Below are 22,045 nucleotides of genomic sequence, written 5' to 3'. Positions count from 1 at the left end.
CACTCTACTGATCTCGTTATTATTTTAGTTAATGCATTATAATCATATATATAAATGAGACTCATGCTCATATACATAGCATAATTTTGTATTTTCATTTTCCAGTACTTCCCCATGCCTTCTCCTCCTTAACCCTTTGTTTACTCTATATTGGTCTCCTGTTTATTTTCATGAGAGCCCTTCCCCACTCCCCCCCAAAAAATCATTCAATCTTTGTCTTTCTGAGTCTGGCTTATTTCATTTAGCATGATGATCTCCACTTTCATTCATTGAACAGCAAATGACATAATTTCATTCTTCTTTATGGCTGAGTAAAACTCCATTGTGTATGCATACCACATTTTCTTTATTAATTTGTCTGCTGATGGTACCTAGATTGGTTCCATAACTTGGCTATTGTGAATTGTACTGTCATCCCCTTACCTTTTAAAAATTATCGCATGGTGCTGGGGTTGTGGCTCAGTGGCAGAGTGCTTGCCTAGCATGTGCGAGGCACTGGATTTGAGTTGCAACACCACATATAATAAATAAAGGCCCATCAATAACTAATAAAAATGTTTTTTATAATTACCACATGAAAAAGATTTATGGAAAGTCTGACCCTACCAACTGATTTACCCACTAATTAGAAAGGTAAAATTTAGAACTTCATCCTATAACAAATTTTGAGTGTCTCTTTTCTTCTTAGAACAAAGCAAATAATTTGAGCTCTAGTTCATAAAGATTAGCTATTGATTCTTTGAAAGTGGGTTAGTTTGACTTTTATTTATTAACTCATTCACTGTTGACAAAGCCAAAGCAGAAGTACCTTCAGTTTCCCCTCTCTCTTCCCTTTCCAAGGATGTGTCAGATTTGTAAAAGTGGAACAAACACCTGTGGGTATTGCACCTTTCAACGTAGGTCCTCTGGAGTTGTGTTCTCAGCAGGCCCACAAGAGTATCTGCTTGCTAAAAGTTCAAAGAGAAGCAACAGAGACCAAGTATGTCTCCAGCTTTCCAAAAGGAGTCAAGACAGATTGTGAAACATATCCTACCTCTGCAAATTCCACCCAAGTCATGAGTTCTCAAGAGTCCACACTAGTTTAATGTCATACTAAACTCTTCCCAAGGGGATGCAAGGCTGATAAATTATGGGTAATGTCTTGCAGTCACAAGATGATAGTAATTTCAAAAGATGTTTGACAGTAGTTGGTGATGATGTAAAAAATAGGATACAGAAATCTAGATGTGTTGACAGCATGGACAGACGTGCTGAACAACATAACCTCAAGAATGCTAAAGAAAGGATTTATGATTTTGAGAGGGTATCTGTCTCATAGCAGGTCACATAAGTCTTGGTCCAGTCCCTTTAGCATATTTATTAATGTCAATATAGACAGCAGCCTTATAAATATTGAAGTAATGCTAAACTGGAGGGATGACTAATGTGAAATTAAAAAAAAACAAAACCCTTCAGCAAAATGATGTTTAACAAAGTGACTATAAATTTGCACCTAAGTTTTAAGAAATAAATTGAAGAAAAAGTATGAGCCTTTCAAATGGCAGTTGGGTAACCTGAGGATTACATAGTGAATATACAATGTTAAAAAGGACTTTGGGGCTGCATATAATAATGATGGATTTAAGGCAGCAACAAAATCACTGTTTCTGCTATGTAGTGTATCTATGGTCTGGATTTCAGTGGCAGGTAAAAGTTGAGACTTAAGTCATTACCAGTTTTGGGGGTAGGGGTGGGAAAAGGAGAGCAACAGGGACAGGGAACCTTCTGTAAATTCCAAAAAGCACACTAGGCCATTAACATTTGTCTTTTTCTTTTTTTTTTTTTAGAATTGTAGATGGACACAATACCTTTATATATTTTTATGTAGTGCTGAGGATTGAACTCAGTGCCTCACATATGCTAGGCTAGCACTCTACTGTCACAACCCCAGCCCTAACACTGTCTTTTATCTTTTCTTTTATCACATCCATCTATCCACTTCTTAAACTCTTTATTTGTGCATTGTAGCTGTGCACATTGGATTTGTTACATATGGATATGATGTAACAATGTAATTTGGCTGATATCCCTGCCCAGCACTCCCTCTCCATCTCCCACTCCTGATCCCCTTCCTCAATTCTGATCTCCCTTTGCTTTTCATGTGATCACCCCCACCACCACCACCCCACACACATGAACACACTTTCTTTTTTTCTTCTTTGTGGGAAGCCGGTACTGGGGATTGAATTCAGGGGCACTCAACCACTGAGCCACATCCCTAGCCCTTTTTTTTTTTTTTTTTTTGTATTTTTATTTAGAGACAGGGACTCAGTTGCTTAGTGCCTCACTGTTGCTGAGACTAGCTTTGAACTCTTGATCCTCCTGCCTCAGCTTCCCAAGCTGCTGGGATTATAGGCATGCGCTACCATGCCCAGCTCACACTTTCTTTTCCTTATTCCTCTCTGGCTTCCACATTAGACAGAAAATACAGGACCCTTGACCTTCTGACTTTGGTTTATTTCACTTAACGAAATGGTCCCAAGTTCCATCTACTTTTCCTACAAATGACATAATTTCATTTTTCTTTATAGCTGAATAAAACTCCAATATGTATGTAAACCACATTTTCTTTATCCATTCTTCTGCTGATGGATACCTAGGCTGGTTCCATAGTTTGGTTATTATGAATTGTGCTGCTATAAACATGGGTATGCATGTATTGCTCTATTATGATGTCTTTAATTCTTTATTTATTGGTTGGTACCAGGGCTTGAACCCAGGGGTGCTTAACCATTGAGCCATAGCCCCAATCTTTATTTTATTTAGAGACAAGGTCTTGATAAATTGCTGAGGCTGGCTTTGAACTGATGATCCTTCTGCCTCAGCCTCCCAAGCTGCTGGAATTACAGGTATGTGCCACCTGCTAGGCTTAATTCTTTAGGCTAGACACCCAGGAGTGGTATAGCTAGGTCATTTGGTGGTTCCATGCCTAGTTTTTTGAGGAAACTCCATACTGATTTCCATAGTGGTTATAATAATTTACAGACCCACCAACAAGTGTAAAACTGCCTTTTTGTCCACCTCCTCTCCAGCACTTATTATTGTTTGTATCCTCAATGACTGCCATTCTGACTGGTCGATTCACATTTAATTTGAAGAAATAATACAATATATATCTTATGTACCCTTCACCTGCCTCTCCCAATGGTAACATCTTATAAAATTATGGCAAAATATTTCACAGTTGGATATTGACATTAAAACAATCCACCAAGTTTATTTGGATTTCCCATATTTAGTTTTATGTAAATTCATGTGACCACCGTCACAACCAAGATATGCTTGGGAGTCTGGGAGTGTACAATTCAATGGTAGAGAGCTTGCCCAGCATTCTGTGAGGACCTGGGTTCAATTTGCAGCACATGCATGCACACACACACACACAACAAAAATAAAAGAAAAATCCAACAACACTTGGGTTTTTCTCCATTTAAAAAGAAAAAAAATCACCTCATTATTCTAACTGGAGGCATTGTAGAGACCACAGTGTAGAATTTATTTATGGGACAGTAATCATGTGGCAAGAGTCATAATAGGCAACAGTAGAGTATGGACGCTTTAATTCAATTGGCTGAATGAGACTCGAAATGATCAGTTACAGAATGCAGACCACAGAGTGTAAATCCCTCCTATGACCTTTGAAGAAACTCAGACCAGAGGTAAAATTCCTCAATCCGGTTTCAGTGGCGGGGCCCAAAGACCCAGGGATGCCGAACTCTTGGTCCATTGGTTTCCCAGTTTGTCTTTTCCATTAGCTCCCAGCATCTTCACCTGATGGAGCCACTTTGAGGAAAACAGGTGTTCACCAGCGCCCAGCTAAATATACAGATAGCAATGGAGAGAGAAAGAGAGAGAGAGAGAGAGAGAGAGAGAGAGAGAGAGAGAGAGAGAGAGAGAGAGACTTTTGCAAAGCATGCAAATACCTATCAGTACAGATATTTTTAATGTGGGTTGGAATTTCATGGAAACTGAAAAGGGGCAGTGCTATCTACACATTTTCATTAAATCCAGACCACCACTTCCCTTTTGCAGAAGATGTAAACGTGGTGACAGACATTAAGAACTCCTGGAACAATTCTATGAAAGATAAAAAGCAAGGTTTGAAAGAAAAACTTCCTGAGCTATGACAATAGGAAAAGCCCACAAGAAGCCATTCATTAGGCGGGCTGGCGCCACAGGAGAGAACTTGTGGGAGGCTGGGAAGGCGGAATCCTTCTCCAGTCCAGGCTTTCAGGACACCCACTATGGGCCAGGCTTTAAGGCGAGCCCGCAATATGCCCAGGGTGGGGGGTGTTGCAGCCCGGGGTAGGAGAGCGTCTGTGCACACTGAGGGCTGAAAGTACAGACCGTCCTAATGCACGCAGACCGGGGCCAAGAAGTGGCTGCGCAGACACAGCGCAGGTACGCAGGAGGGCCTCCTGCCCTGCTTCCGCCCTCACCTGTGCGGCCTCCGGGGACCAGCCGCAACAAAGGCGGGGGTGCCAGGAGGGAGGCGCGCTCTAAGAAGGAGGGACCCGGGCTCTGGCCACCGCGGCCGCCGCGCCCCGCCCAGCAGCAAGCGGGCGCTTCCGCTGCCTCACCTGCTGCGGCCCGGCGTCCAGGGCGACGGGTTGACCCGCCCCGAGCCTTCAAGCGCTGCCAAGCCCCCGCGCGGGAGGAAGGGCGGGACCTCAGGCCGCCTCCCTGGCCGCCCAGGTCCTTGCTGGCCGCGCTGGCCCAGAGCGTGATCGTCTTACTTCTGCCCGGCCAATTCCCTGAGCGCGCCCCTTCCAACAAGAACCTCCGCGGGCGCGAGCTCCTGCCCGGTGCGCCTCGCTCGCGCGGGCCCCGAGCGCGCCCCTGACCCCGCCCCCTCCTACCCCCAGGGCCCCGGGGCTGGCGCCCCCGAGCGCGCGCGCCCCGCCCCCGGCCCCGGCCCCGGCCCCGCGGCTCGAGCTCCAGCGAGCGCCTGCCCCGCCCCCCCCGCCCCCTCCCCGCCCACCCCTCCCCCGCGCGCCGCGCGCCTGCCCTCCCGGCTCCCTCCGGGGCCGGCCGGCACTTTCCTCCCAAGTTGCAGCGCAAGTTCGCGAGTGGCCGTCTGCGGCGAGGGCACCCGGAGTTTCCCTGGTCTCTGGCCGGCTGGGGCTCCTCGGAGTGCATGGGCGCGGGCCGAGCTGGCCCGGGGGGCTGAGCACCCCGCGCCCAGCGCCATGGAGGGAGCCGAGCCCCGTTCGCGGCCCGAGCGCCTGGCGGAGGCCGAGGCGCGGGCTGCCGACGGCGGGCGGCTGGTAGAGGTGCAGCTTAGCGGCGGCGCGCCGTGGGGCTTCACCCTGAAGGGCGGCCGCGAGCATGGCGAGCCGCTGGTCATCACCAAGGTAAGGCAGCCGCGGGGCCCGCGCGGTGACAGTCCCGAAGTGGCCGCGACGCTTAGTATTGTCCGGGGTAGGAGTACCGGAGGGAGCAGCCCTCTGTTCCGAGGCGTGCGACTGCTCGAGTCAGCGGCAGAGACCTGGGCACCGAGGCTGACCAAGGTGTGTGGTTCCGGCTTCACCGCGGCCGCTCTCAGGAGATTGCAGGCGCCGAACTGAGTTTCAATGGCTCCCGTTCCGGATCCCTTTCCCCTCCCCCTCCGGGAAAGGGCCTGGTGGAGTCCCCTCTGACTCCTGGTCTTCCAGAGGGCGACGACTTCTACCTGCGGGGCTGTCCGGAGGTGAGAGGAGGAACATTCCTAGGAGCCGGGGGGTAGACAGAATCGTCCCCACCTGTTTGCTTCTCTAGGGTCCCTAGTTCTGTACCCGTTATCACTATGAAACCCAGACTGGCAGCTGCCGCCTGCCCAGCTTCTCGATTTCCATCAGCGCATCAATATTTACTGACTTTCAGCTTCCAGACCTATATCCATGCGCACTGGATACCTGCAGAAACTTACAGAAACTTTTCGTCGTGCTTGCTTATGAAAGTAGGACTTGAAGAAAGTACTAACTGGCGTCAACTGGAATATGCATGTGTTGGGGAAGGGTTGCTTTAGAACTGGAACTCTCTTATCTCAAAACAAAATTCATCCTGAAACTTACCATTCCAAATCTGGATAAACCTGTAAAAACAAACAGCAAACCAGTCTGTTTTCTGCTAGTTGAAAGTGTCTAGTGGTCAGTTTCTTTGAAAAGCGTTGAGCCCAGCCATTGTTAGGGACAAAGTTCCCTTTAAAATGTAAATATTCCTGGCTACTAGAAGCTTTTGAAGGTGACTTACTGTTTTTCTCTGCTTTTCTCCCTCACCACAGCAGGAAGAAATTAAGTGACTCCTAACCCACCCCACCGGTAGTGAATTAGGGAAGTGAGATGGCTTTGTGGTCCAAACAGCAAATGAAATGCCAAATTTCTCTATTCTGTATTTTCTCTCTTCCTGTCTCTCCTCGGACTGGGTTTGAACCTGAAGGTCTTTGCCCACTCCATGAGTATTCCACCACAGAGCTACAACCCCAGGACCTCTCTTACATTTATAAAACTGGAGACTTGAAGGGGATACTTGCTTAGCTGTACACTGAATTTATGTTGAATTCAGGAAAGACAGTGGCCTCAGGAAAGAGGTTGTCATTGTTATAAATTTAAGGATGTGATCCTTTATCAAATTGGAATCTTTGAAAAATCAATGGGCAGTCATAGAGTGTTTACCCTCCCATCCAGGACATGCTTCTGAATATTTCTTAAAGCACATTAGCTTGTGCATTTAAAACAAGGTTTTAGAAGCCATTTCTTTCTTTCTTTCCTTCTTTTTTTAATGGATTGAACCCATGTGAGGCAAGCACTCTACCAACTGATCTATATCCCCAGCCCTTAAAGACCATTTCTGATGGCAGCAATTGAAAAGATGTCAGGTAAATAACACAGATCTTTAGCATTTCATGTACTTCTTTTCTTAAAACAATGTAGCCAGGCGCATTGGCACAGGCCTGTAATCCCAGCAGCTTGGGAGGCTGAGGCAGGAGAATCATAAGTTCAAAGCCAGCCTCTGCAACTGCACAGAGACACTAAGCAACTCAGTGAGACCCTGTCTCTAAATAAAAATACAAAATAGGGGTGGGGATGTGGCTCAATGTTCAAGTACCCCTGAGTTCAATCCCCAGTACAAAAAAAAAAAATTAAATTTAAAAAATGTTTTTTAAAATTCTATCTTTATAGCAGATGGAATAATTTATAAAATATTATTTGACGTGAAGTCTTGTGTTTTGGCCCTGCATGGTGTAAGAAGGTTGGTGGAGGTTACTTTAACTCTAAAATACACTAGTTTCATCAGAAGTTGCTCTTTTGTACAGGTACTCCAAGTTCTAAAAAACTCTGCATTCTTAGTGGCCCCCTGGTTCTTCCTATTTCTAGAAATTGAAAGATGTTGCTGGTCAAGCCCAGTAATGCTAAGCCCTCTACTACTGATCTGTATTTCCAGCCCTACTTAACTTTTACACATGCTCCAATGTGGTTTTGTTGCTTAGAATGGAGGGGATTCAGAAAATCTTGAGGGCATTTGTCCCTTATTTCCCTGCATATATATATGTAAATAGATACGTGCAGTTGCACCCTAACTTGTGCATGCATATATATTAGCCACATGTTCTATTGCATAGTATCAGCAATTTTTCACCTACCTGTCTTTTCTCCTGTGTTAAGATCACTGGTGATGCTTGCATATAGCCTGAGAGCTGGTAATTAACTGTCAAATTATTTAAAAGGAAGAAGGAAAATGTGTCTATTTATGGCTACTTGAAGAGTGAAAGCAAACTGTTGTGTTGGAGACTAGGGAAAATTATTCTACCACCAGAATTTGAATTAATCCAAATTTTGAATCTTCCCTTCCCAGTGGCTACTGAAAAAATCATCAGAAATCATTAAACAATAATTCTTGAAATAGTTCTTTTGCACTTAAAAAATACTTTGTAATTAAATGGTTACTTATTGGAGCCTTGGGATTTGCACAATTTATTTTCTATTTAGCCAGCTTTGAATTGAGAGTAGTTTGATCCAACAGCAAGAGGACACTTTTTTTTTTTTTTTTTTAAATGATTAAAGTGGTGTCATTCGAAAGTCTCACAGGAGTGCACACTTTAGAACTGGAAGGAGCTGGGGGTGGAGCTCTTGCCTAGTATGTGCAAGGTCCTGGGTATATCCCCAGCAGCACAGAGAGCAAGAGACTGGAAGGGATGTTAAGAACAAGGCTGGTTCAGTACTAATCTTCAGATGGAGGAGTTTCATTAGCCTATTTTAATAGTTGAAACAGCTGTGGCCAAGAGAGATTAAATGGTATATACTGAAGTCACAAACCTGGGGAGTCCTGGGAAGGACCCTGAATCTTCATCCCTCCTCCTCTAATCAGTGCTATCTACTTGCATCTGGAATTTCTTGGCAATGTCATGTTGAATAACTTGGTGACATTCATTAGGTAACAAATTTTCAACCTTGGCACTGTTGACATTTTGTGTTGAATGATTCTCTGTTGTGGGGACTGTTCCCCAAATTCCCTGGCCTCTACTTGCTGGATACCATTGGTTATCTGTCCACAGGTGTGACAACCAGATATATCCCCAGATGTTGCTTTATGTTAACCCAGTTGTGAATCACTTTGTTGAGTTAATGGTGTGTTACCTTTGCTCTTAAAGTGTCTTTGTGTTTATTTAATTCTTTTTGCCAACCCTGGCCTTGAGGGTGGTGTGTTTGGAGGCCCCTGGCCATTTCCACTGTTTGTGTGGAGGGCTGTTTTCTTTCCAAGTATTGGTCCTGAGAAAGGAGTTATTTACATAGTAAAAGGCAAACAGATACTTGCTTCATCTGCATTTTCATAGCCAGAAAAAGGAAATATCAAGTGGGACTCCCCTACTGCATTTTATAGTCATTCTGAGTGGCCTAGGTAAGGTCTGACTTTTCTCTGGGTCTAGTATAAAGTTAAAGGACACTAACTTCCAGAGAGCTTAATATTTATGGAATTTGAGGTGCATGCCTGAAAACCATTGAGACCACTGCTGACCGATGGCAGCATATGTAGCTCAAAGTCTTCCTTTTGTTAGTAAAAAATGCTTGAGAACCTATTTTTTCCTTGCTCTTTTTACAGAGAAAGCAGGAATAATGTTCCCACTCTAAGACCCTGCAGAGACTTGCTAGTATTTCAGGACCCTGTCTCAGGGCCTGTGTAGGCAGACGCGGTGGAGATTTGCAGTCCTGCTAGTTTTGCATATTTCTTTCCTCATCGGTTCAGCCAACAGAAAACTTCAATGGGGGAGGAGAGGGTGCTGACTTATAAACTTCACCCTAGTGGCTTGAATTCCCAACAGGCAGTTGGGGAATACTGTTCATTTGGAAACTTTAAGTACACCAGCTGGGTGTCAGGCGGCCCCCTGCTGCCTCAGGAATGTTTGTCAAGGACAGAGGAATGAAGCCTCAGCCCCGCCCATTCATGTTTCTTAGAGTCCCCCCACTAAGAATGCCAGAACCTTCCAAGAAGACATTCTTTTGGACCTGGCCTAGTCCCTCCCCTGGCAGCGCCCTTGGGTACCCATTAGTTTCCAGGTTGCCTTTGGTAACAGAGCAGTCTTGGAGGGGGACTGGACTGCTCTGGAGCTGGATGCTTGAAGATTTCCATAGGTTCCCCACCTGACTTGCCCTCTCAGAGTGCTTCAGGTAGGGCATTTTGCTGGATATGTGAACATTATGTATGTTTTTTATTGTGAATGCTCAAGGCAGAATCAGGGCACATTTGGTGGGGTGTGCACAATATCCTACATAAAGCATTAGACCAAGATGGCAGAGGGCTCAGAAGGACAGATCGTTAGGGATGCTTGGGGATGAGAGACCCCAAGCCTCTCACATTACAGTGATTTGATAAGGGGGGTTCACTTTAGGGGGCTGGCTGAATCAGGGTCACAATTGACTTGGGGACTGGGGAAGTCGGAGCAGCTGCTCTTTATGTCCTTATCTTTGTTAGGAGCCAAGTTCTTTGTCAAATATTAGTTAAGTCTTTGAAAAAGAGGGGTCCTTGAATTCAGCAGTAGATCTGGAACTGATGGATCTGAATTTTGTAGAGTTGGGTCAACTTCTGTGTTTACCCACAATTCATGCTGCTTTTATGGGTGTCTGAGAAATGGTAGGTGGGTGAGAGTTTGCGACCCTCTGCCTTATGGCATACCTAAGTGCTGTGGCCATAGCAGGTCTTTGGAATTGTAAAACCCATTCCCTTTTTGATGACAGTTACAGTGTCTTCTGAATTATTTAGGATGAGTGTACTTCTAAAGGCTCATTTGTACTTGAGAATTAATAGTATGCTTAAAAAACATGAGGTGAGTTTTCTTTCCTGTGCTGAAAGACCTTTTCAGTTGGGAGACCTTCCTTGCCAACCGGCTTTCAAATAGATCTTTATTACCCTTTCCCAGCCTGCAAATTAACTTGGCCCTGCTGAATTCTAATCCTTGTTCCTCCAGAGATGTTTTGGACAGTGGGGTGGCAAACTGCCTTTTAAAGTTCTTTTCCAAGGTCTGGTACCTGGAGGCTTTGAGGTTCAACGGGTGGAGGGTTCTTCCTCTTTGAGACATTAGTGTGCTTGACTCACACCTATAAATCCAGAGGCTTCCAGGATTATGAAAAGCTATAACTTAAGCTATGTATCACACTTCTGAACTATGTTGAATTTGGTCTTCGTGGCTCAGTTATGAGTATTTCTTAACATGTCCTAACATCTATCTGTTAGGGGGGGAAAAACTAGTTCTCCTGAGAGCTAAATGTGGAATAACAAATAGTAGTTTTCACCTTGTCATAATGAGCTAGGGTTTCTTAACCATTTTTATATTTCATGGCCAAAGAAACTGGGCTCCTCACTTGGGGAGGGCTGTTGTTTATTTTTTTAATTTAAAGAAATGCAGTTTGGACTTGTCTCCTCTCCCAGGGTTGTTTACTGTCAGCATGCAGATAAACCTGGATTTGTGACCAAGCTCTTAGGGGCAGAGGAGGAAAGCCCTAGGCTCTGTGGAATTTTTTTTTTTTTTTTTTGCACCCTGGGCATGTGGAGAGATTCTACAAGATAATTTTAGGGTATGAAGGCTGAATAGTCTTTTTATTCAGGTTGTCTTTTAGTTTCAAAGACCAGGTAGGAGTAGGGCAACACTTTGAGCAGAAATTCTACAGGTTTCTACAAGCCACAGCTTTTCCTACACATGTGAGCTAAAAATTTTAACCCTCAACAAGGATTTTGAAAGAACTCTGAATTCCATGTACTCTTTTAGACCTTAAAAAAAAATATATATATTGACTGGAACTGGGGGATGTAGCTCAGTGATAGAGTACTTGCCTAGCTTGTGTGGGGCTTCTATCCCCAACTCCACCCCAAACAAGCAAAACAAACTAACAAAGCACTGTCAGCCTCTGATACAAGGAGGGTATAGTTTGAAAGAATTATTTTCCTGTTATCTTGTTTGAGCAAAAATTTGCATTGTAGGAGATGGAGCCTGCTCCTTTTATGGATATGAATGAATGTAGACTTCTTGTTGGGGAAACATGTGGAATGAAGATGGTTTATCATTAAAAAATAATTGGGACTGGGGGTTTAGTCAGTGTTAGACACTTATCTAGCATGTATGAGGCCCTGGATTCCATCCCCACCAGGGAAAGAACAGAACAAAACAAAAAACAACTCAGAAAACTAACCTCACTATAGTTGAACCTTAAGCTAGGTTTTCTGAATTGCAAAGGTAACATTTTTTTTTTTTTTAAATCCCTAAGTATTAAGTTGCAAGTGATGTTGACTGATCTGTTGTATGAAGATGGCAGAAAAAAAGTGTTCTGGATTGGCTAGAAGGGTAGGGGTTACCTTTCTTTTGGCCAAAAGTGAATAAGACTTTCAGATCAAAGGCAAATACTGAAGGTCAAGGAGAAACCAGGCTGGGTAGATTGTGTGCCCTTGAAAGGCTCACTTACTGGATGAAGAAAGGAGACAAAGTGTCAAAAAATATATCTTTTTGATAGTTTGTTTTTATGTTTATCAAAGTGGCTCTTGCACAGAGTAAATAATCAAAAGACTCTTCTGAGTTGTTACATACCAACAGCTCCCCTCCCTAGAGACAGCCATTGAACTTGTGTCTTTTGGCACAGCCATCTCTATCCTTAAACAGTGGGTTTGCATTGTATATAGCTGCCACTTTTGTTGCTGTTTTGTTCTTTCCCCTATAGGAGGTTAGGGTTTAGATTTTCCCCCACTCTCTCTCTTTTTTTTAAAGAGAGATAATTTTAATATTTATTTTTTAGTTTTCGGTGGACACAACATCTTTGTCTGTCTGTCGTGCTGAGGATGGAACCGGGCCACACCGGGCGGCAAGCATGCTACCTCCTGAGCCACATCCCTAGCCCTTCCCCCACACTCTTTAACTGCCAGCCTGTCTTCTCCCAGCTTCATTTTTTTTTAACTCCTCGAACTCTCAATGTAATTACATCATAATTTTGTTTGGAAGGATTTTTTTTTTTCAGCCTTGGCGCTGCTGACATTTGGCCCAAAACAGTTGTGAGACTGTCTTTTTTGTAGTAGCCTCCCTGGCCTCTTCCCACTAGGTGCTAGTCACACCCCTCCACCTGTCTCCAGATATTGCCAGTTGTCCCTTGGGGGCAAAATAGCCCTCTTAGAGGAGCAGTGAGTTAACAGTATTCAGTGTTGACATTGTTTTGTATTTTTTGCGGGGCTGGGGGTCTAACCCAGGGCCTGGTGTACACCAGGCAAGCACTCTACCATTGAGTTAAACCAAAGATTTTATAGCTCTCTTGTACTTATTTTTTAAATTTTTATTTATTTTTTCTTTGTAGTGCTGGGGCTCCAACCCAGAATCTCACCTACGCTCTGCCATGGGAACCACATTCCCAATACTATATTGTTTTGATTACAAATGCTATCACTCTTGAGTCTGGGGGTACATACTTATTATTATTTTTCCTGCACAATATTTTGCAGTTGCTGGGATTAATTATACTTTTTCTTTGCTTAATTTCCTGTCTACTTATTATTGATTCATCTCCCAAATCTTCCTCAATTATGAAACATCTCTTATATTCACATACAGAGTGTGTCACCTTTTGAGACCTTCACTATCAGCAAATGTCATAATTTTATCTTGAGAAGTTTCATGGTTTGGTAAAGTCTCTGTTGGAGATTGTTGTCTCTTAGCACTCTGAAGGTGGTCTCCTTTTGATGCACAGTATTGCTAGAGGGACATCAGACTTTTCATCCTTTTGACTGGCTCTAAACTTATTTTTCAGTTCTTTATATTTTTGTTCTAGATTTCTAGGAGATTTTGTGTAACCTCATTTTCCAATCCTTCCTTTGAGTCTTAAATGTATATACTCTTTTTTTTCCACATTCCAAAATGTTGTTTTTTGGATGTTCCTTTTATATATGGTACTGAGATTGTTTCATGGTTCTTTCTTTTCTCTGATAATAGTAAGCTGGTTTCTACTAAGTTATCTTTCCACGTAGAGTCTATTTCCAAACTCTACTTTCATTGTTTGCTTTGGCTTCTCTCTTTCCCCATAGTAGTTTCCTTCAAATGTCTAGTGCTTCTTGGCCATCTACTGGTATTGAAGAGTATGTTGCCCAAAATAATGGAGGCTCTGTGCGTGTGGGCAAGTGATCTGGTGAGGCTCTTCTGTGGACTCCTCTAAGGCCATGGGCTTCAGATCATTTCCTTCTGAACTGGCCATGTCAGATAGTAACTTTTTCCTCTACCTAATAAATTTCTTGTACAGAGCATATTTAGAGGTGATGGGAAGTCTGCCAATGGAGGGGACCCTTGCCTTGCTCACCTGGGTGAGAGTCCCCATCTCTGTCCCCTTCTCTGACCACAGTGGTTCCAGTTTGGAGGGAAGGTCACCATTAGTAGTAAGTGGCAGTGCTTGCTTATGTCTGAAGCTGGATCTTGCATTTGGTTTCTAGGCTTATCTAATCTTTTTTTTTAAAGCTATTATTATTTTTAGTTGTAGTTATAGAAGGACACAATATCTTTATTTTTATGTGGTGCTGAGGATTGAACCCAGTGTTCCACATAAGCTAGTCACGTGCTCTACCACTAACTACACCTCCAGCTCCCCTCGGCTTATCTAATCCTTAATCCTTCAGTCCATCAAACTAGAATCACTTCTGTTTTATTGTATTAACATGGGGATTAAGTGAGGCAGTGTGTAAAACTAGCTGTAATAAATTTGAATTCCTTCTTAACTCTCCTCCCTCCATTTCCCTAATGAATTCATTAAGAATTCATTAAGAATTTGGGAAACTTGGCTGGATATGATGATGTACACTGGTAATTTCAGCAATTACAGAGGTGGTGGCAGGAGGATTGCAAGTTTAAGTTCAGCCTGGGTAACTTGGCAAAGCCCTCTCTCAAAGTAAAAAATGAAGAAAGGTGGGGATGTAGCTCAGTGGTAAAATACCTCTGGGTTCAATCCTTGGTACCACTGGTGGGCATTGGGGGGTATGGGTTAAGGAAGTATTTGGAACACTATTTTAGAAATATAAATTTATTGAATGACCCATATAGTATAGACAGATTCATAGCTAGGTTTTGAATGGCATATGATTTTGTGACTGGTTTTAACTGTTTAGTATGGGTTTATAGGAATGCATTTAATTACCAGATGCATCTATTGCCAGCTCCAGAATATCGTCTTGTGTTATATATAGTCCACTAAAAGTGATTATTTCTTCCCCACCTTCTAAACCACTTAAACCCCTCCTTTTAAACCACTTAAAAATAATACTGTTTTTTCTTTTCATTATAATATTTATGATTTTTTAGATCATATGATATTCAGAATAATATGATTTTTTTTTTGTGTGTGTGTGTGTGTATGTGTACTAAAGATTGTAACCAGGGAGGTTCTGCTACTGAGCTTTATCCCCAACCCTTTTTATTACTTATTTTAAGACATAGTCTTGCTGAGGCTGACACTGAACTTGAGATCCTCTTACCTCAATAAGCCGAGTCAATGGGATTACAGGCATGGGCCACCGTGTCTGGTAAGAAAACATTTTTAAAAGGTGATTTTTAGGAAGTGAAAACAGTGGAAAAGATGAACATTAAATATGCCTGTGACAACAGACTCCATGTCTTCACTCTTTGGCAGTAGAAAACCTTTCAGGGTGTACAGCTGTACCCACAGGTGTTTCAGGGATGCTGCTCTGCCGAAGTCGGTATCTTCTCTTCCTAGTGGGCATGTGTTAGACTCTGTATCCCAGCTTCTCTTGCAGGTGGGTGTGGCCATGTGACAGTGTTACCCAGGGGAGTGCTTGAGTAAGGGATGTCTACCATTTTATACTCCAGCTTGCCTTACTAGCACAGGTTCCTGAATGACAGAGGAGGTGACTTGTCATGGCATGTACCATTACATGAGCCAGAAATAAACCAGTGTTGTGTTTTGGTTCTTGGATAACATGCTGTGTCAGCCTATTCTAGCAAAAGAAATCTTGAGACAAATCAAAAGTTTTACATTCCACTTTGAGAGAAAAAAAAATAGATTTCATTTATACCCCATGAGCCAGTGTGACTCTTCAGTTTGTTGAAGGAATCCCTGTGGGTGTCCAATTAGCATGTAGCTTATTGCCTCCATACTTTAAATTGAGACTTTCACACCCAGTCTTTCCACCCCAGTCTTTTCTTTCTCTGAGCTGATAATTTGATTTTTCCCTCTGTCATGTTTTTCCTTCCCTTCCGTGCAGGTGATTGCCTGGGAGCTCGGGAGAGGTAGGGCAGGAGGCTGGGAGGATGCCCGGTGTAGAGTCGTCAGGTAGGGCTGGCCAGAGGCAGAGGGGGGTGGGCTGTCGGAATGGTTTCAGGGATTGGACCTTTCTCCTGGCTCTTCTGTCCTTCCTAACCACGTGGGTTTAAGTGCAGAACATTTTGCCTGGGAGGGGTACACTTTAAGTCATCATTAAGGGCTGTTATCAGATTAGTTAATTATAATCCTGTATGGTAGACTTTTTCTTCCCCTGAGGAATAGCACACAAGTACAGGAGTTAGATCAGCAGTGGGAAAGGAGATGAAGATGAGGGCCAAGTACAGCTGGCTTCAGGAGGAAGGTAGAGCTGGCAGTGGGCTGGGGAGGGTGCCTAGGAAGTGGAGAAGGAGGGCCTCATTTGTTCCAGGTACCATGTCACCTAAGGAGGAAGAGTTAGGAAACCTTATGGGGCCCCAGGGCCTGGATGCTTGGAGCTGCAACCCTCCCTGGTTTTGCAGTGCAGGTGAAGGTGATTCTTTGCTGATGGCTGGCAGATTCTGAAGCTGAGGAAATTCTGCCCCTTTGTTAATTGTACATATATGTGTAACTTTGTAAACACAAAGATATTTATCAGTGCTCATTGTACATATGCTTATAAAGTTATAAGGGTAGTGTTCTCTTTTTATTTTTATTCATTGCAAAAACATTAAGACAATATTGAAAACAAATTAAAGGAAGAGACTTAACAGTAGTCCACATACTTAGGTAAGCATTTTATTTGTGGAAGTACAACTATATTAATTCCCCTTCCCTCTATTGAATGCTTTACTTTGAATCGTTAGACCCACTTATTCATTGGTTGATGGTAATTCTTAAGAATTCCATTGTCAAGGGCTAGGAATGTAGCTGCTCAGTGTTAAAGTGCTTGCCTAGCATGCATGAGACTGTGGGTTCAGTCCCTAGCACTGCAAAAAAGAGGAAAAAATTACATTGTCAAGAGTCTTTGGGATCAGATCATAAATTAAAGGAAGTTTTAAGTTTTTTATATGACACTTGAAATGTTAAAAAGTGACATTTGGGGCGGGGTGGTGGTGGTGGTGGTGGTAGTGTAGCTCAGTGCTAGTAAAGCACTTGCCTAGTATGCACAAGGTCCTGGATTCCATCTCTAGCATCACCAGAAGGAAGAAAAAGAAAATAAAAAACAAATGATATTTTGTTATCATAGAACATATTAAGTTTTGTAATTTAATCTTTTCTAGATGGGCATATTACACACACACGCACGCACACACACACACACACACACACACACGAAAAACCCTACTTGTTTCTGGAAAACAAAGTTTAAGTTGATCAAAATGTCAGTTTTTGCAGCAACTGGGTTTCTGTTATGTTTTGGTATGTGCAGCTTTTCTTAACATTTTCATTATGTTTTTGAGGCCCTAAATCTTGAAGTTTGGAAAGAAAACATCTGGACTTAAAAAGACAGGCTTGCTTCTGCTCCAGTCATATTTATTTTCTGTTGATTTAACAACAGAAGTTTGTACACAGTGGATCCCACTTAGGGTTTATGAGCTGGGGGTGGTAGAGTTATCTTCACTCCCCCTCCCCATTTTCAGGGGCTGGTGTTTTGGAGAAGAGTAATTAAAACCCCATACCATTCTGCATATTTGTGAAATTTCAACCACAAAGATACTTTTGCATTCTTTGCTGCTTTCTGGGAATGGGTGCTCCTTCTTGTGCCCTGAAGAGGAACTCCCTTTGTTTTTACAGAGAGTTTAATTCTCAGATTACCCATGCTGTAATTGCAGTTCTGAAAAAGATGTTTAATTCACACACACACCACAAAAAAGAAACTCAGTCTCCTTTTCTTTTGAACTATTTTTGCAGTGACCTCTACGGGCTCATTTCCTTTGCCCTTTGCTGGAATGTTGCTTTCTCTGGAAGGGTTGTCTAGGGGGGGTCTCCTGTGCTTCTTGAACTGAAATGTGCATATAGACACTCATATCTACATGTGCAGTCTCAGCTGCTCTTCTGAACTCTGGGAATGCCTGTGAGTGTTGCTAAGATCCTTCAAGTGCAGCATGATCCAAATGGAAATTTTTCTTTTACCTTCTCTAATCCCTGTCCTCAATTTCTAATTTTAAAAAAATTCTTTTTAAAGATGTTGATAGACCTTTATTTATCTTATGTGGTGCTGAGAATCGAACCCAGTGCCTCACACATGCGAGGCAAGTGCGCTACCGCTGAGCCACAGCCCCAGCTCTTACAAACTTTTTTTTAAAAATTGATTTATTTTAAAATTTTGAGACAGGGTCTCTCTAGGCTTAGGGCCTTTGTTGGCCTTGAACTTTAGATCCTCCTGCCTCAGTCTCCAGAGTCTCTGGGATTACAGATGTGCACCACCATGCCTGACTTCTAATCTCCACCATGGATTCATCACTGAACCCAGAATTCATCCTTCATACCTCTCTGCCTTTCACTTTCCATAGCCAACTGATCACAAAATCCCTTTGGTGCCTAAATATCTTGGGACTTTTGCTTCTTTTCCATTTCCAGAGTGATTGCTTCTGTTAATCTTTGCCTGGTTAATCACAGTAGTCTCTAACGTAATCCTTGTCTGTGCAGACTATTCCAGACCACCAGCAATGTATGTGCCAGAACACCAAAGTGGTTTTCATGCCCTTGCCAGAAAGGCCTCAGGAACTCCTTCTAAAACACCTCAGCTGGGTGTAGAAAGTTCCTTATATTTTTGCTTCTATTTTCACCACCATTTGCTACTAACTTGTCACATAATACTTTACCCAGGGTATCAAACATTTTCCTCCCTGTGTCCCAGTCTCATCTGTTACCTTGGTTCTTTTGTCCAGAATTGTCTGATATGGTGACCACTTGTCATATGTGACTGCTGTCCAGTGATATTTTAACTGTAAGTTATACACACTGGATGTTAGAGTTAGTGTGAAACAACACCAGTGTATCATATTTCATTAATAACTACTTTGTATTGTATATGATCATGTGCAAATGATTATATTTTGACAACATTGGGTTAAATAAGTAAAATTATTAAAATTAATATCTTTTTACTTTTAAAAAAATATTTTTTAGTTGTCAGTGGACTTTTATTTATTTATATGCAGTGCTGAGAATCGAACTCAGTGCCTCACACATGCTAGGCAAGCACTCTACCACTGCCACAATCCCAGTCCCTATTTTTACTTTTTTAAGTGTGCTTCCTAAACCACTTAAAGTGTGTGTGTGTGTGTGTGTGTGTGTGTGTGTGTGTGTGTTTGTGTCTGTCTCTCATTTCTGTTGGACAGCTCTACTTTATACTTTTTCTTTCTTTTTTTTTAAGTATTTTTTTTTTTTTTAGTTCTTGTGGTGCTGAGGATCAAACCCAGGGCCTTGCACATGCTAGGTGAGCACTCACCGCCGAGCCACAACCCCGGCCCCATACTCCCCACCCGGCTTTACTGCCTGCCTTTTTTTTTTTTTTTTTGGTACTAGACATTGAACTGAGGGGTGCTCAACCACTGAATCACATTCCCCTTCTTTTTTTTTTAATATTTATTTTTTAGTTGCAGTTGGACACAATACCTTTACTTTATTCATTTATTTTTATGTGGTGCTGAGGATCAAACCCAGGGTCTCCCACATGCGAGGTAAGCGCTCGCTCTCCCGCTGAGCCACAACCCCAGCCCATATTTTTTATTTTGAAACAGGGTCTTGCTAAGTTGCTTAGGGCCTCACTAGATTGCTAAGGCTGGCTTTGAACTTTGGATCCTCTTGCCTCAGCTTCCCGAACCCCTGGGGTTATAGGAACTCCCTGCTGCTTTATACTTTTGTCAGGCAGATTTTTGTCCTTGGACCAGCAGCCCCTTAGAAGTGCAGAATCTCAGACCCTGTGTCAGACCTACAGAAACAGAATTATTACATGTAACAAGATCCCTAGGAGATTCGTTCAGATGGTGAAATATGGCAAGTACTGCTTTGGAGAAGGATTTGTTGGTCCCTTAACATCCTACATTATTTGAGGCTTTGCCAGGTTTCTTTCTGAGACATTCATAATTTTGTGGAAGGCTTCTCTCTATTGCACCACTCAGGAGAGTAGCTCCTGATCCTCCCTCCCTGATTATGCACAGTACTCCCATAGTGCCCTTCATGGACCTCACTAATCATTAATCTCACAGCCTAGAGACCAGTGGGCTAAGAGGTTCCTGTGATGCAGTTTGGATTGTACTAAACATATGCACATTGTTAATTGTTGCAATTAAACACTGCCAACTCTCAGAGTTGCTGCACAGATCACCTCAGTACACAGAAATCACTTTTTTCTCCTCCATGATGATATGCAGCAGATGGTGCTCATGCATGCAGTATGTTCCAAGGGCATACCTGGGCTTTGGCAGACCATGAAACAATTCTGCACCAAGGGAAAGAAGAGTACTTTTAAATTAATCTACTGCTGCTGTTTGGATAGCACAAGCTCATGATAGCTAGTGGTGTACGTGAGTGTGTTGAATAGAGGGACAGCTAAAAATCTTTGATTTGGGGGGTAGGGGAAACTGAGGATGGAACCAAGAGCCTTGTGCATGCCGGGCAAGTATACATCACTGAGCTGTGTTGAGGAAGGTGTGCTGGATCCACTAGACACTCCCTTGGTGGGAGGATCCAGAGCATTCTGTGGTATGTGATGGCCTATGGTCAGAGTACCCTTCTTTTTGTTCCTGTGTTCCCTGTGATAATTCCCATTGAATGAGGTCTTTAGAAAGGTGGGGTCCCAGGGGGCCATTTCCTTGGGGTGCAAAGAAAGTAGATGTGTGACTTACATTTTTACATCCAGCACTTGGGATCTTGAGTATTGCATAAATACAAGGGACTCTGTCCTTAAGGGAAGGTCACCTCTGTGACCAGCCTGCTGTGGCTGACAGGCCAGGTGGCTGAAACAAGAGCCTAGATTCTGTGACCTGAAAGGTTGGCCTCTCAGTTTCAGGCCACCTGGTTTCTGGCCCATTTTTCAACCCTTCACCCAAGATTTCACCCATGTTTCTGGGAGCATCGTAGCAAATTGCCTTTCAACTGATGTGTAAGAGTTGGTTTCTGGTGCTTGAAATGACCTAGTAAAAGGCTTGCAGGTTTTGGCACAGTATCATTTCTCATTTGTTACCTGATACATATATGGCACCAAACTGCTGTGGGAAAAGCTAGTAGTCTGAAGGGTCTGAAGCGTGGCGTCTGGAGAATGGCTGTGGTGAGTTGGAGGCGGCAGCTGTCTTTTAAACACTGACCACTGAGAATGAGTTTCCATTCTACTCTTGCTGGTGCTGGCGGATCTGGAGTCCTAGTAGAGCATTAGAAAATGACACCTGGTAGGTACTGAGCACCTATTGTATGCTAATCATTGTGCATTATGCTACAAAGTCTTGGGCACTGGGAATTGTCATATCTTGGTATCACCAAGTCATGCAGTGTTGAAGTTGTGCAGCTAGAATCCAAATAGCATCCGTAATGTTTCAATCTCTGGTTAATTTTATGTGAATGTCATAGCATTTCTGAGTAGTTTGTTATTGTTTTTGTTTGCAGTGCTAGGTATTAAACCCAGGGCCTCAAGCATACTAAATACATGGCTCTACCACTGTGTTCCATCTGAAGTAGCCCTTCAGGGTAGGTTTGTATTGGTGCTGTGGTCTGAACATTCCTATCCTTCCTCCACCCAAATTTCTGTATTGAAATCCTTGCCTCCACAATTTTGTATTAGGAGGTGGGGTCTTTAACAGGTGATAAGGTAGAGCCCTCATGAATGGGAGCTTGGTATAACAGTGTCCTTGGTACCCTTTCTATTGTGTGAGGACATAGTGAGAAGATGCCATCCATGAACTGAGAAATGGAACCTTAGCCTGCCTTGATCTTGGATCTCCAAAACTGTGAGAAATACATTTCTGGAATATACTGTAAGAAATGCATTTCTTGGGCTGGGGTTGTGGCTTAGTGGTAGAGCGCTTGCCTGGCACATATGAGGCACTGGTTTTGATCCTCAGCACCACATAAAAATAAATAAAATAAAGGTATTGTGTCTACAACTAAAAAGTAGGGGAAAATGAAAAAATGTATTTCTTATTTTTGAGCCATGAAGTCTATATATTTTTTCTTTTTCTTCTTTTTTTTTTTCTTGGTACCGGGGATTGAACCCAGGGGTACTTAAGCACTGAGCCACATCCCTAGCCCCCTGCCCCTTTTTAAAAGGAATCCAGTGCTATTTTTTTCCAGTGCTTTTTTTTTTTGTAGTTGTAGAT

At 43.0% G+C, this 22,045-nt stretch overlaps 1 protein-coding gene across 1 annotated transcript in view; it reads left to right on the top strand.

Moving 5' to 3' along the window:
- Positions 1-5,228: 5,228 nt before the first annotated feature.
- The window catches only part of Shroom2 (shroom family member 2), a 131,495-nt gene continuing 114,678 nt past the window's right edge, over positions 5,229-22,045 (top strand). Inside the window, exon 1 of the mRNA XM_026414577.2 lies at positions 5,229-5,393. Within this exon, the coding sequence (XP_026270362.2) occupies positions 5,229-5,393 (165 nt within the window). The remainder of the gene's footprint in view (positions 5,394-22,045) is intronic.

The sequence above is a fragment of the Urocitellus parryii genome, chromosome X, assembly GCF_045843805.1.
Source record: "Urocitellus parryii isolate mUroPar1 chromosome X, mUroPar1.hap1, whole genome shotgun sequence".
NCBI lineage: Eukaryota > Metazoa > Chordata > Mammalia > Rodentia > Sciuridae > Urocitellus > Urocitellus parryii.
The sequence above is the reverse complement of the archived record's forward strand: the minus strand, read 5'-3'. Positions and strand labels throughout refer to the sequence as shown.